Raw genomic sequence first — 14921 nt, 5'->3', positions numbered from 1 at the left:
CATGGCATCATTAAAGGTCTTTGATTTTGGTTACACTGTGTCCTGGAATATGGTATCCTTTCTTTGTAAAGTATTGTTAAGCACCTGTTCCCTGGGTCTCTTACAGTGGTTTTCCTTACGCTAACTGGAACATGTGATGCTGGTGCTTTCTCCACAAACACACTTTCATGTATATTTGTTTTTCAGCCCTTATGAAGCCCTTCTGGCACCAGAAACTATAAATCCTAACTCTTCTATCTTTCTAAGCTATCTTTCTATTCTCAGAGAATAATTAAAATCAACCAGAAACATAAACATTTTTCTCTTCTATTATTTTTTTAATTAAAAAAAATTCCAGCATAAGGCATTTTTTTTCTTTTAAACAAAAGGGAACATTTTGTTATAAACTGTCATTTTCTAAGGTTCCTTCCTTCAAATATTTGGTTTTTTTATTTCAAATTTTTGTAAAACTCTACTTTAGGTCCTTTAAAAGATGAACCTCTTAGTTTTTCCCTTTGGGTTTGACACAGTATTTGAAATTGAAATATTAAAAAGCTTTTTATAAAAGAAGGAGCAGTTCCCAGAATTGAAATTTCCTAAATGTTAGAGTCAGTCTATAAGCATGTGAACCCACCCCTCTTTAAAAGCAGCACATTCTTTCTCGCATACTGGTTCTGTTGGACTTGATCTTAGCCAAAAGGCTGAGAAGCGATGCATAGTGGTCCTACTGTGATTGATTAAACTGCTTTCCTCATGGAAATTGTGACCAGTTCTGAAGAATTTTAACCAACCTTGACCAGTGCAGATATCTTGTTTTATTTAACCATTAAAGTGTCTTCGTGCTATCAGGAAAGAGCCTTACTTGATTGGAACTATTTCATGAAATCGTTCTTCAGATGTTCTGTATTTTTCCTGATCAGTCCCTTTTCTGGAAAAGTCTTGAAAGGTATTTTGAGTGAGTGGAAATGCAGCTCATTTTCAGTCTTAAAATAATTTAATCTTCACTTTTCTCTAATATTCATTATGTTTTTCTTTTTTGCTGACTAAGTTTGACGGGATGATTTGCTTCCTCAAATTCAAAAATGATAGAAGGAAAATAAGCAAACAAGAAAGTCATCGTATTTTCAATACTGCCTTTAATTAAATGCTATTAAATATTCATGCAACCAAATATGTCAATACTACTTTTAAGAAACATAAAACATTGTTATCTGGATGAGAATTAAGGAAACTAGACAAGAAAATGCTGAGAAGAGGACAAACTTGGAAGTTTGGGCATTTTATATATATTTAACTTACTTTTGCTGAGTATAGAAATTAAATCTGGTAAAAATTATTCTATTTTCTTGTATTTTAATGATAAATAACCAAGCTATTCATCTAAAGTCAGGAATGTTGTGCTTTCCTCTTCTTTGCCATGGAGTGTACCTTCTAAACACAGAACTTGTCTTTTTTGTTGTTTTTGTTCATTTCCTCATAACCCTACATATGTGCCATAACATTTTGCTGATTATTAGACATTTTCCCCATTTAAAAAATTTCCACATAATTGTGCATTTTAACTGTTGCTAATTTGGAAATATTGTCAAGGAATGTCATAAAAATACCAGTTTGTTTTTATATGGCAGCAAGCTTTTAGAGCAGTACTGGATGTTTTGGCCAAAACTGAGGTATCAAGACTTTTATAAAAATTTGAGAAATTTTTTCTAAAATCTAGATTTTAGATTTCTATAAAATCTAAATTTTATAAAAACATAGATGTCTTTGTATGTGTCCCCACCCCACCCCTCACCCCCAGTTTCCCTGTGGCTCCTTCCTAGTGTTCTCCTTCCAGTCTTTCTGATCTTCAATTACAAATTGAAGTGTCTTTGCATGGACATCTTTATTTCCCAGAACATCCTGTTTGGCTAAGCACACTTCTGCATAATCTGTATTCCTAGAAATTGAATTAGATTAATGCCTACCGGCATTGGACATGTTGCCTAATATGTAAAACACATTCAGTAAAAAAAAGTCATGGGTCTCTTAATACTTTATTTGATTTAATTATTTCCCAAGAATCATAATTAGTAGGTGCTCTTATTTTCCATTTCACAAATGAGGAACCTGAGCATCTTGGATTTTAATGAACATGCCTAAGGTCATACAACTACTAAGGAGTGGAAGTGGTAGTTTTACTCCCACGCAAGGACTTTCATTATTAGCTTTACAACCAGTAAGAGGAATTCACATTGAAGGATGACTATTGATAGACTGAATCCTCTGAATATTTGCCTCTCACAAATAACATCTCATTAATGGAAATGAATGTGGCATTTACTTGAGGATTATTTTTATCAGGAAGACTTTTTTTTATTTCTTGTATGTAATCAGGACCAGAAGCTTGCTGAACCAGTTACAAATATTCTAATTAATCCACAAGTCATAATGAGTAAACAAGTAATCCTTAAAACCACCCACAAATTTGATATCATGTGCTGAAGTAAATGTAGTAAGCATCTCTCTAATTTTCCATAAGTGATTTCTTAATTATAAGCCAATAATACCATCTTTATTTCAAATTGAATAATACTCTAAAAGCTTTTTTTGTTTCTCCAGTGCTGTAGAAATCTGGCGAGTTTAGAAAACAGCACAGTAAATATTAGTAATGAACTTGTGATGAGCACTGGGTGTTATATGTAAGTGGTGAATCACTAAATTCTACTCCTGAAACTGTATGTTAAGTAACTGGAATTTAAATAAAAATTTGAAATATTTTTAAAAAATAGCAATGAAAAAAATAGTAATAACTTTTCTATTTTGCCACCAAAATGGTGATGTTTTTGTCAATTTGAAGAAATCTATTAGTTTAGAAGCTATTGCATTTAGCAGTTTTGAAAGATTAATTTTTTAATCGATTTTGAAATAGTCTGCTGAAAATGGAGCCTTAAGAGTGGCAATAATTTCAAAGGGAAATAATTTACATTTCCACATTGGATCCATTGCCATTCCTGTTGCTGGCAACCTCTCCATAGGAGATCTTGTATTTCTAAGTACTTCCATGTGATTTGTTTCCTCTCCAAAAGTTAAAAGTACCATTGCATAAAGTTTAAATATAAAGAAATACTTAACCAAAAATGTTAGTTAAGAGGAAATCTGTTTTATTTTTTAAAAATTTTTTAAAAAATGTATTCATGAGAGACATACAGAGAGAAGCAAAGACATAGGCAAAGGGAGAAGCAGGCTTCCTACGGGGAGCCTGATACAGGACCCCAGGATCACAACATGAGCCAAAGACAGATGCTCAACCACTGAGCCACCCAGATGCCGCAGAAAGGAAATCAATTTTAATCAAGGATGTTTAAAATTAATGGGAAGTTATATATATGATTATACTTACTTATTTTAACTAGATTAAGTATTGTAATAAAGGTAGTATTCTAAGATTATCTATACTTCAAATTTATTACACTAATATTTCATAATTTAATTGCAGCTACAAAAGAATGTGAGTATACATGGAGAGCAGTGATTTCAACTTTTTTACTCTTATGTATGTTAACACACAATTCTGCTTCCCATACTTATGTGTGTGTATACATATGTATACACACACGTATACATGTAAAATATGTATAAATGCATATTTTACATATACATGTAAAAATATGTGAAATTTGAGGTCAGCTTCACAAACTGAATATAAAATTTTTTTTATATAAAATGTTTTAAAAATAGAAGCCAGTTTAAATTAAAAATTACTGTTGCCTACTCAGATATAATCACCGAGTGTTTGATATTTATTTTGAGAGGAGAGGAATAATTTTCATTCCTTTTTGGACTGGTGAGAGATAGATTCCCGCATGTGTGGTCATATTCAGTGTTTTAAATACATTTACTAGTAATCATTAAGATTACACTAAATATAGAGAAATTGAGTTATGAAATCACATGAAGGAGAACTTTTTTACTTGTTTGTTTACACAGCACTGGAGAGCATGGAAGGATATTATTATAGAGATAATGTTTCGGTGGAAGAATTTCAAGCCCAGATAAATGCAGCCTCACTGGAAAAAGTCAAACAATACAACCAGAAGCTCAGGTATGGAATTGTTAATTTTTTAAACCAGTAAGTGTTCATATTTTGATAGAAGAAGATGAATTATGTTTTTGACATACTCATTATTAAATGATTGATGGTGATACTCTTTCTGATATAAAGTCTTTTTATTTAGGGTTTAGTATTTCAAATATTATAATGACTACAGTTTTTAAAAAGAAAAAATATTTGGAAAGTTTTCATGCCATTGTCTTAATTGCTGAAGAAGATCAAAAATTATTTATTAGGCCATTTCCAGGGGAAGGGAAAGCACTGATATTTTATAGCTGTGTCCCTTAGGAGGTTCCAGTGGATTAAGGGTAAATAAAATAGGTTTATGAACCATTAAACACCTGGCACCCTGACACAGAGAGAAGAATATGGTTAACACAGAAGATATGACACAGCATGTACTTGGTATTGGAAAAATATCTACTTTCAAATATATATATTAATTTTTGGATTTTGCTCTTTTTCCCCTCTAAAAATAGTCACTGGGAAAATGACCCATGGCAGGGAAAATAAACCACAGTAAGTGAAAGGGAAGTGTGTTATAATTCAAAGCTTTAGTCTTCAACAAATTATTAGCATTTATAACTCCCTCCTACCTTATGAATTCTTTTGTGCACCGGTCATCTTTTAAGTTACTTACAGATTATAGCTTTTATTTTTAGAAGAAAAATGTTCTTGTTCTAACTTATGCTTTAGTAATTAAAAACTATCATGACATTTCTTGGTTTTGTCCACTATATGGCTAAATTCTGAAGATAAATTAATTCCTAAAATTCCGGATATGGGAAGGAGCTGGTTCTCGGAGTAATGACCAATTGGTAGGATTTCTTTCACTATAAATGCTTTGTCTTTCTCCCCCTGCCTCACACAAACCTGTCCTTTTTTTAAGATGCCTATTCTCTTCTATCATTTTATCACCAGTGAAGCTCTCAGCCTTAAAGCCCCCAATATCTTTTTGATTTCCCATTTTGTCTTCCTCCTAAAATGTCTTTGGAAATCCTGATGAATCTGAATAAAATGTCCCTTGGACTGCCCCCATTTTATTACTTTGTCCAGATCACTATTTCTCAAAGGTTTACTATACAAGGTACTGACTCCCAACAGGGAAAAACAAAAAAGTTAATCTTGAATTATTACTGTGTCCACTGAAAGAAAACACTGAAGAAGCTGAAGCTCCCTCTTGTGAAAATCTTCAACTGAGGACTGTCATCACAAAAGACAAGTTTGGTCTTTGTAACTGATCAAATACTCTTTGAAATAAAGATACAAAACTAAAACATTTGTACAGAACACGGGTCCCCTAAGGACACCTCTTGAGTCCAGTTTGAGGAATAGTTCCAAACCATTGCTATCACATCCTGACCATCTCCTGTCTCTAAGACCCTGTGGTACTTTAATCTACTCAGGAATTTGCTTCCAGATAATAATTTTAAGGCACATCTTACTATGTTACTCTCTTGCTCAAAAGACTTGGTGATTTCTTATTGCCCCATAAAGGAGTCACAGCCTCCTTAAGCATGGCGGTCAGGATCTTTCATGACTTGGGGTGCCTGGGTAGCTCTGGCTCTTGATTTGAGCTCAGGTCATGATTTTAGGGTCCTGGGATGGAACCCACCATCACTCAGTGGGGAGTCTGCTGTCTCCCTCTCCCTCGCTCCTCCCCCTACTCACACTTTCACACTCTGAAATAAAGAAATAAATCTTTTTTTTTTTTAAAAGGGTCTTCCATGACTTGATCCGAGATTTCTTTTCTCCACCTATGGTCCAGCCATGCTGTACTCTCATTTCCAATCATGCACCATAGTTTCCTTCCACTATTACTTTTCACCATACACCTAGCATCTGTGTCCTCTATCTCCAGCTGTTTATAAAACTACTATTCATATAATTCAATGTCCAGCTCTAGTATACTTTTCTTCATAAACTATTTTTCTTTCATTATTGGGCTGGGATGAGACCTGGGCATTAGACTCTGTGGAAGTCCCTTAGGAGATTATGATGTGTGGCTAGAATTGCAAACCAATTCCCTAGATCCTGGATATCAAAGTGGGCCCAGCAATCTGTAACAAGCCTTTGGGGTAGTGCTCATGCACACTCAAGTTTCAGAACCACTGCCCTAGGCTAAATGAATGTCTGATCATTCTGTCAGTCTTTCATTTTGCTTCATTTATGACTACTACTAAATTTAGCTTTTCTCCCTGATGATACAATTATGTGTACAGATTTCTCATCATCTTTATTCTGTGATAAGCTCCTTAAGATGAGGAATACTTGAAAAAAAATGAGGGATACTTTTTTCTTGGTGTTTCCTATGGTGTCTATCAAAGTATTTTGCATAAGAAGTTCTTTAAAATGTAAGTGTAGTTGCATTAAATTATTTAGGTATAATGAGCAGACAGAAATGGGGATGTATTCACACCCTGGGATATTTTTTAAAAAACAGAAATGTAATAGATGCTGATATATAACAGTTACCTGATAAGATGTTTAAAATTCTTTAATAAGAAAAACAGCATGTATATTAATGCCTGCTATCTTCTTCACATAAGAAAACATTTTAATGTATCTTTTCCGGAGAAAATATTTTGAAAAGCACATAAACCCCTCAGTACAAATTAGTACCCTTGTCAGTAATTAGCTACTCTATATCCTACTTGTTGCATATTTAATTTCCTTTGCACAGGAAGACAATTATTTTCCTCTTTACTTCAAGTAATGCCTTCTCTTCCTGCTTATTTCTTGAAGAAGGGTGTTAATTTCTAACTTATTTTTTTCCTGTTATTTGTAACCACAAATACTCTGAAATTGCTTTTAGGCAATCTGTTCTTGGTTTGGGGAGCCACAGGCCAACACTGACCATTTCTTTAAAGGGGCTCTTACTGTCCATTGTAGAAAAATAGCCCTCAGGTGTCCCTAGCTCCTTGTAGCCCAGAGCCTTTTTAACACTTTCACTGAACCATTTCGTTCTGGATGTTAATTTGTTTATTTGCTAATTAGACCTCAGAAAAGGCATTTTTTAACCCCTTAGTCTTACAATAAACTAACAAACATAAGTAAACTAGTGTTTTATTAGAAAACTTTCTTTAGATTTCAAGTGTCGGAATCCAAACTCAAACTGACATAAACAAAATAATGTATTGGCATATATAACAAGTATATCCAGGGGTGTGGCTGCATTAGGCACCGCTGGTTCCAAGGGTATGGTCATCAAAAATCTCTTTCTTTCCCTGTCCCTTGGTACTTCTTTCCTCTGTGTGGGCTTCATTATTAGGCAAGGTTGTTTCAAATATGGGTAAAGATGGTCAATGAAGACCAGTGTTGCATTCAAAGAAGAGAAGGTGTCTACCCCCAATACTCCTCCATGAAGAGTTCCAGCAAAGGACCTGAGGAGGCACGCATTAGCCAGACCTAAGTCATGTGCCTATTCTTGGGTAGGCTTAGCACCACAGAAGATCAATAGATTGTCACAAAAAGTGCAAAGTAGGGATGCTATACAAGAAGAACAATGGATTCCATTCTATTATAGAGGTTTCTCCAGAACAGCAAAGAATAGGAGGAAATAATTTGCCACTTAAAATAAAAGATAATAACAGCTGTAATATATATCAGTTTTTTAGAACATATTTAGTCAGTCATAATGCTAGGTGAGTTATGTGGATTATTTAATAAACCAATTTGTTCCATATTATCATCTTCACTTAATGGGAAACTTACACAAATTTACCTAGATAATAAGTAGTAAAACCAAGATTTAAATTGCAGACTTTTTTCTCTTTAGAGTCTATACTTTTTGTGCTATGTTAGGCCGTCTTTGTTACTGGAATGAACATGATACACTGAAAATACATGATCTGTTACTAAAGTGTCAGATGCTATCAAGTGCCCCCAATTGCTCTGATTTTGAACCATCATTTTTTCATTGATTCAGTGTTCAAGAAGTTTCCATTCCTATGATATCAAGAAACACAGAAAATGAATAAGTAAACAAATCCATAAACAAATTATTGCAGATAGTGAAAAGTGCTATGAAGAAAAACTAAAACAAGTTCCTGTACTAGGACATTGGTTATTTAGAAGAGGTAGTTAGCAATGACTTAATTATTAGGTGATATTTGGACAGAAAACCTAATCAAAAGGAAACAGACTTGTCAAAATTAGAGGAAAGTCTTTCCCAAAACAGTGAATTGATATATGTAATCTCTAGAATAAGCTTATTATGTTTGAGGAACAAAGGAGATGAGGAGGATTTAGACGTTAAGAAGGATGATGCATGTTATGTTGAGAGAGATATGAGACTTGGATGTAGGCCTGAAGGCCATTGTAGGCAATATAGATTTTATTGTAAGTATAATGCAGAAGCCAGTGGAAAGTTTTTGTTGAATTACTGCTGTCCATTTGTATCTTATGCTCCTATTGCAAATAATATCCAAAATGGTTGAAGTTTGCTTGAAGTGAGCCAGCTGGTCTGACCACTCCTCCTCCAGTCTCTGTGGAAATACCATGCAGTATACCTGGGAGTCTTTGCCATATGCATCATAGCCCTGACACTGGTTGCCTGAAGATACTGTGGTTTAGCTGTTATCTCTGATGAACAAGATTGAGCCAGCAGAAATGTTTAATAGCTCTTTCTAAAATGTTACCCTCCCATGCCAAATCAGACAAAGTTCTTGATTATTTAGAAATAATGCCATGTAAGGGTCTCCCTGATGTCTTCTATGCTTCCTCAAACGCAGTGAGGCAACTGGAATGGGAGAAGATATTTGCAAATGACATATCTGATAAAGGATTAGTTTATAAAATATATAAAGAACTTATAAGATTCAACACCCAAAAAATAAATAATGCAGTTTAAAAATGAGCAGAAGACATAAATACACATTTTCCAAAGAAGACATACAGATGGCTAACAGACATATGAAAAGATGCTCAACATCATTCATCATCAGGGAAATACAAATCAAAACTACAATGTGGTATCACCTCACTCCAGTCAAAATGGATAAAATTAACAACACAAGAAACAATAGGTGTTGATGAGGACATGGAGAAAGGGGAACCCTCATGCACTGTTGGTTGGAATGCAAACTGGTGCAGCCATTCTGGAAAACAGTATGGAGGTTCCTCAGAAAGTTAAAAGTGGAACTTCATTATGATCTGGCAATTGCATTACTAAGTATTTACCCAAGGGATACAAAAATACTGATTCAAAGGGATACATGTCCCCCAATGTGTACAGAACCATTATCAATGGCAGCCAAATTATGGAAAGAGCCCAAATGTCCATTGACTGATGAATGGATAATAATGTGGCATATATACACAATGGAATATTACTCAGCCATAAAAAAGAATAAAATCTTGCCATTTGCAAAGATGTGGATTGTGCTAAGTGAAATAAGTCAGAGAAAGACAAATACCATATGATTTCACTTATATGTGGAATCTAAGAAACAAAACAAATGAAAGTAGCAGGAAAAAAAGAGAAGCAAACCAAGAAACAGGCTCTTAACTATAGAGAACAAACTGATGGTTATTACAGGAAAGATAGGCAGGGAGATGGGTTAAAAAGGTGATGGGATTTAATGATTACACTTATGATGAGCACTGGATGTTCTGTGTAAGTGATGAATCACTAAATTCTATACCTTAAATTAATATTATACTGTATGTTAATTAACTGGAATTTAAATTTAAAAATTAGAGAAGAAAAAAAAACAAAGAAATAATAACATAAAATGTTTAACTCAGAAATTCTTATCAAGAAATTTAGGAGGAAGGGGATTCGTATTCCCTGCCTTCTCCATCCTCATGCTGTTTCATTCTCTCTCTTCTATGTCAGGCTTTCCTCTTTATTCCCTCTGGCCATGAGCCATCTTCCCCATTAGCATCATTTTTTTCCTGCCCTACATAATTGTCATTTATCATTATCAAGCCCTTTCATTTTAATGTATCCTACTTATTGGCAAAAACACCACTGCGTGGTGACCAATGAGATAAAATGTAATGTAAATGGGAACAATATTCTGTGTATTAAAGTACTCCTTTCATTTTGAGAGGTCTAGATGATTATTTTTTTAAATATTATTTTCAGTGTAAAATCAGTAGTGAACTATAATAGAAAAGTAAAAGGAAGCAAGTTGTATATTAGGTATTGAAATCATTTATTATTTTTGGGAAGTGATAACTGCATACTGAATTTTTAGGGCTTATAATTTTGGATATCTAAATGTAAATTCATCTCTTTACAGAAATAAGGCAAGAAATTATTCAAAGCCTATATTCTCTTAAGGTATACCCTTGTGGATAAAGAATTTTCTTTAAAGTTAATTAAAAGCCAAAGTGTAGTTTATATAACAAGCAGAATGAAGATGGAAATCTTATTTTTGTTAACAAGAAATGCTATACAGATACCAATCTCAGAGCCATATATTTTGAACAATTTTTTCAGCTGAGAAATGTCTGGCCAGAAGTATGTATGTGTTTGAGTATTCCCATGATAGCGCCTCCATGAAATGTGTCATTTCTTTCTACCTCCAAGGAAAAGAAATGTCAGTGAATATGTCCTCTTGGCATAAGGCAGATACCAAGGGTGGCATAGACTCACTGCCACTTTATGTCTTTAAGTACAGCTATCAAACAGCATGAGAAAATAAAGAACATCAGGACCTGAGCCTTTGCACCCTATCTCTACTCATAAGATCACACCCCCATTCCTGTTTTCTATCTTCCCTCAGAGTCTTTAATCCACAAAACCCTTTTACCTAGTCCTTGTTTAGATAGCAGACAGTATATCCAAGCTTGAAATGGAGTATTTTGGTTGTTCTATTGATGAAGAACTGTGAAAGCTACCTTAAATCAACAGGAGTATGTATTTAATGAAATCTGAGATAGAGGCAGTAAGAGAGGGAGAAGGAAGTAAAGCAAGACAGAGAACATTAAATAGAATATAAATAATGCCTTTATCCTCCAATTGTTTTTTTTTATAAAGCTGCAGCTTTTAGAGCTATTAGATGATGTGATTTTTTTTTTTTATTAACTGGAAACACTCCAGATGCATATTTATCTCCTCCATAGCACTTTTATATTTGTTTTTTATTCTGTCCTTCAGCTGAATTTCATTTTTTTTTATATTTTAAGATGCATCCATATTTCTGTTTCTGTAAGACAAGCTGTAAACTAAATGTTATATTCAATTTCTTTCTGTTTTCAGACCAGGAACATGGAGTTTCCAGGTTGTGAATTTTGTTTTATATTAGAAGTCATTCTTCAATAGCAAGAGAAAAACATCTAAGTCTACAAAAAAAAGTTGAATTCATTCATAAGCCTTAAAAGTTTTCTAGACTCCTTTTCTATATATGAATTATATAAAGGATTTAACATTTACAGAATGTAAGTTATATGTAAATGATAGATTCTCACACAGTGTAAATCTAAAGGAATTGCTGGATAATGATAATTATTCAACAGATCTTACATGCCCACCAGGTACCAGGAACAGCACTTCACATTGAGGCCATTACAGTAGACAAGATAATGCTGCCATACAGGAAAATTTTACATGTGGGTTATGATGAACATTAAAGAAAATCTTTACTCATAATTTGCAGCAATATATGAAAAACATATAGGGAATATGTAAGATGCTATGTAGGTGTGTAAGAAGGGATCAGTCTTAATTGGGGGTGGGATGGGAAGATGGTTGAAGGTTTTGGGAATGAATGATTTGAGGAAGTAATGTTTATGCAGAGATTTGAAGGAGGAGTTGGGCTTGCAGTGTTTAAGGGACAGGGAATGGGGGATAAAGGTATGCAGAAGGGGTATTTCCTAACAGAGGGAAGAGCATGTGTAAAAATCCTGAAAGGGGAAGGAGAAAATCTAACATGTGTGGAGACTAGAATTCAAGAGGAAAAGGGGCGTGAGACAGATGTGTGAACAGAATCCCTCCCATACCTCCTTCACTAACAGTTCTTCTTCAATTTCTTTTAAGCCAGCTGTCGCCTAGGGCATGCTTCAGCTCTGTTCCCATGTGCTAAAAGAGTATAATTATTTAAGCTCCATCTCAAATTTATCTTCCTGCAGGAAGCCTTCAGTTATAGCCTCAGCTGAAATTAATCACTTTCTTTTTTAAGACTTAACAATCTCTTTGATTTCATTTGTTTTATTTTGACTTGAGTGTTATTTACCTGCCTTGCTCAATATATATGAGGGCAACCAGGTCCTAGTTCTCCACTGTGCTTGGTACATAGTAAGTACCATAAAAATAGATGAATTGAATTGGAAATCAGGTTAATTGCAATGTAATGGTCTTCTATTTTTGTGCTATTAGCATTTTATTGAATTTATTCCAGTATCCAGTCTACTTCTTTTTATATCCAGAAGATTTAGGGCTATTTGAAGGGTACAGATGCTGACTCTGTTGGAGACCTCTCTCAAGAAAATCATCAGTGTAGCGAAGGTTCATAAATTTCACAGGGGACAAGACCAGATAAAGTTGAAATTATAGTGACACTTTTGAGAACAACATATCTCTTCTTTATTTGAAGAATACTGTAATTCTATTAAACGTTGCCACCATTACGGAGAATGTGATGTGACTGCATATACATTTATGCATGTATATTAGTTATTGAGATCATTTATTATTTTTGGGAAGTGATGTGACTGCATATACATTTATGCATATAGTCTCTAGTTTATCTGGACTGTACTTATTCTTGTCTGCATTCAGATGAATTCACTTGTTTATGAGAAGCCATAATTATATCTAATCTTTATTTTTATGTTATGTTAAGGGAATTTTTAATGCAATTTTTAGATAAGGGCAACAAATAAGATTAGAATTAACTGTGTTTTCACATTTTTGTGATAAATCCTTCATTGTGATAATATTTATCAAGGATGAATAGATATTTTGGCTGACAAGGATAAACAGATCATCTTTGAAATAACTTTAAAAAAAAAATTCTGAAGAGAATTGTCTCTATCTCAAAGCTAAAAGAAAAAAATGCTATTGTTTTCACCAAAACAAAAGGAAGATCAAAATTCTTTTTGCTCAGAATTTTCTTTGGTTTACAAAGTTTCTTTGGTTACAAAGTTTCTTTGTTAAACGAGAGCTAGGAAGTGTCACATAGAAAATAAGCATACCCTGAAGAATCAGTTAGGGAAATATACTCTGTGAGGAAAAATTGTCAGTGCTATATAAGCAAGATTGATTTTTATTTTTAACTCTGCTGACGTTTCTAGCTCATCACAAGGACAGTCTTCAAAAAATTGTATTCAAGTCATCCTAGTCAAGCTTTTCCAGTGAATTGTTTCCTATTGCTTTTGTTCAGTTCCTTTTTGCTGACATTTCAGACTAATTTTGTTTGGTGGATATACTGTGGAAGCTTTGCCCATACACCAGTCAGGAAATTTAGCTTGGGCCCAAAGCTTTTGATTCAGAAGATATAATCATTCGTGACCTAGAAGGAAGTAATATGAATTTACTGAAGATCATGATTTGTGTAAAGCATAGAACATTATATTTATAAAATTGGTTGTCTACTTACATGGACCACCCAACTTCAACTGAGGGCAAAATTCTGTCTTCTGTAGATTCAAGTTTGTGTCATTCTGTCAGTCATTCAGGAGGAAAATCAAATATATTTTTTGGTTTTTGGTAATTTCAGCCAGAATGACTCTAATTTGCTAAATTGCTTTGGCCATTTCCGATCCATCTCTCTCGGCACACCTTAAAATTCACCCCCAAGAGGTTTTTCCAGCTCCCCTAACTTAGTGTTTTTCTTTATATTTCCTTGTACACCTCTATTATAACAACATATCATGCATTATATTCTTTTTATGTGTATCTGTTTCTCCTTTTCACCTTGTGTTTTTCTTTTATCGTTGCTGATAAGGTATCTATTAATAGGTGTCTAATAAATGTTTGTATGTACCAAAAGTTGGGGCAGTCAAGCCAGGACAGAAGAGTATAAACAGCAGTGGGTTTCTGACTGATGTCATGATGACTTCAGCAGAATATTTGGAGAATGGTATGGACTATAATGTCAGTGCTGACATTACATAGTGTTTAGCCACTCCCATTGTGTTTTGAGAGTATTCTTTATGGTTCAACAGTATTGATTGTACACTTATATGCAAGTGCAGGAATGTGTATAGCATTGAGAATGCAGAGATGAATCAAACAATATGTCCTTGAGAATCTGAAAGGAGAGGAAGAGTGAATGTGGTAAACAGGCTGTTTTTAAATACCCTACTAAAAACCATGGTGGAGGCAACAGGATGCCCAGAAACACAGAAGAGGAACACCTAGGGAATACTGAGGAGCTCACAATGGAGTAGTTTTGACACATGATGGCTAGTGGGCTAGGAGAAGCAGGGTAGAGAAGCTTTCTCAGGGGGAAGGAACATTCTGAGCAAAGATATTGCAGAAACATAATGGGGCAATACAGGAGGCAGGGTAGAAAGGAAGCAGGTGTGGTGAGCAGGAGGACCATAGATGCCACTGAGGAGCTTAGGCTCACACATGTTAGAGAGGTGCTTATGAGTTCTAAGCAGTTCAGGGGGAGTCAGTGGTGGGTTGCATTTTAAACTGAACACTTTGAGGTCAAATTAGGGGTGAGAACAAGATTAGAGTCAGAGAGACTAGTTAGGAAGCTACTAAAATAGTTCTGGCATCTCAGAAGATAAAAATGGAGATGGAGAGGAAGGCATAGATTTTAGAAATATTTGAGAAGTAAGAAAAAAGTCTTCCTCATTGAATACACATGGTGGGAGACAGAGAGACCCTGGATTGGACACCATTATCATTGTCCCATATGGGGAGGAAACCGAAGAATCTCCTTCAAGATTG

The 14921-nt window shown here is 34.4% G+C and overlaps 1 protein-coding gene across 1 annotated transcript in view; it reads left to right on the top strand.

Annotated features, from left to right (window-relative positions):
• Positions 1-14921, top strand: part of PREX2 (phosphatidylinositol-3,4,5-trisphosphate dependent Rac exchange factor 2) — a 283911-nt gene that overhangs the window by 212502 nt on the left and 56488 nt on the right. Inside the window, exon 35 of the mRNA XM_072804340.1 lies at positions 3946-4060. Within this exon, the coding sequence (XP_072660441.1) occupies positions 3946-4060 (115 nt within the window). The remainder of the gene's footprint in view (positions 1-3945; positions 4061-14921) is intronic.

This window comes from Canis lupus, chromosome 28 (assembly GCF_048164855.1).
Source record: "Canis lupus baileyi chromosome 28, mCanLup2.hap1, whole genome shotgun sequence".
NCBI classification, from domain to species: Eukaryota; Metazoa; Chordata; class Mammalia; order Carnivora; family Canidae; genus Canis; species Canis lupus.
This window is presented reverse-complemented; position numbering and strand designations above follow the sequence as displayed.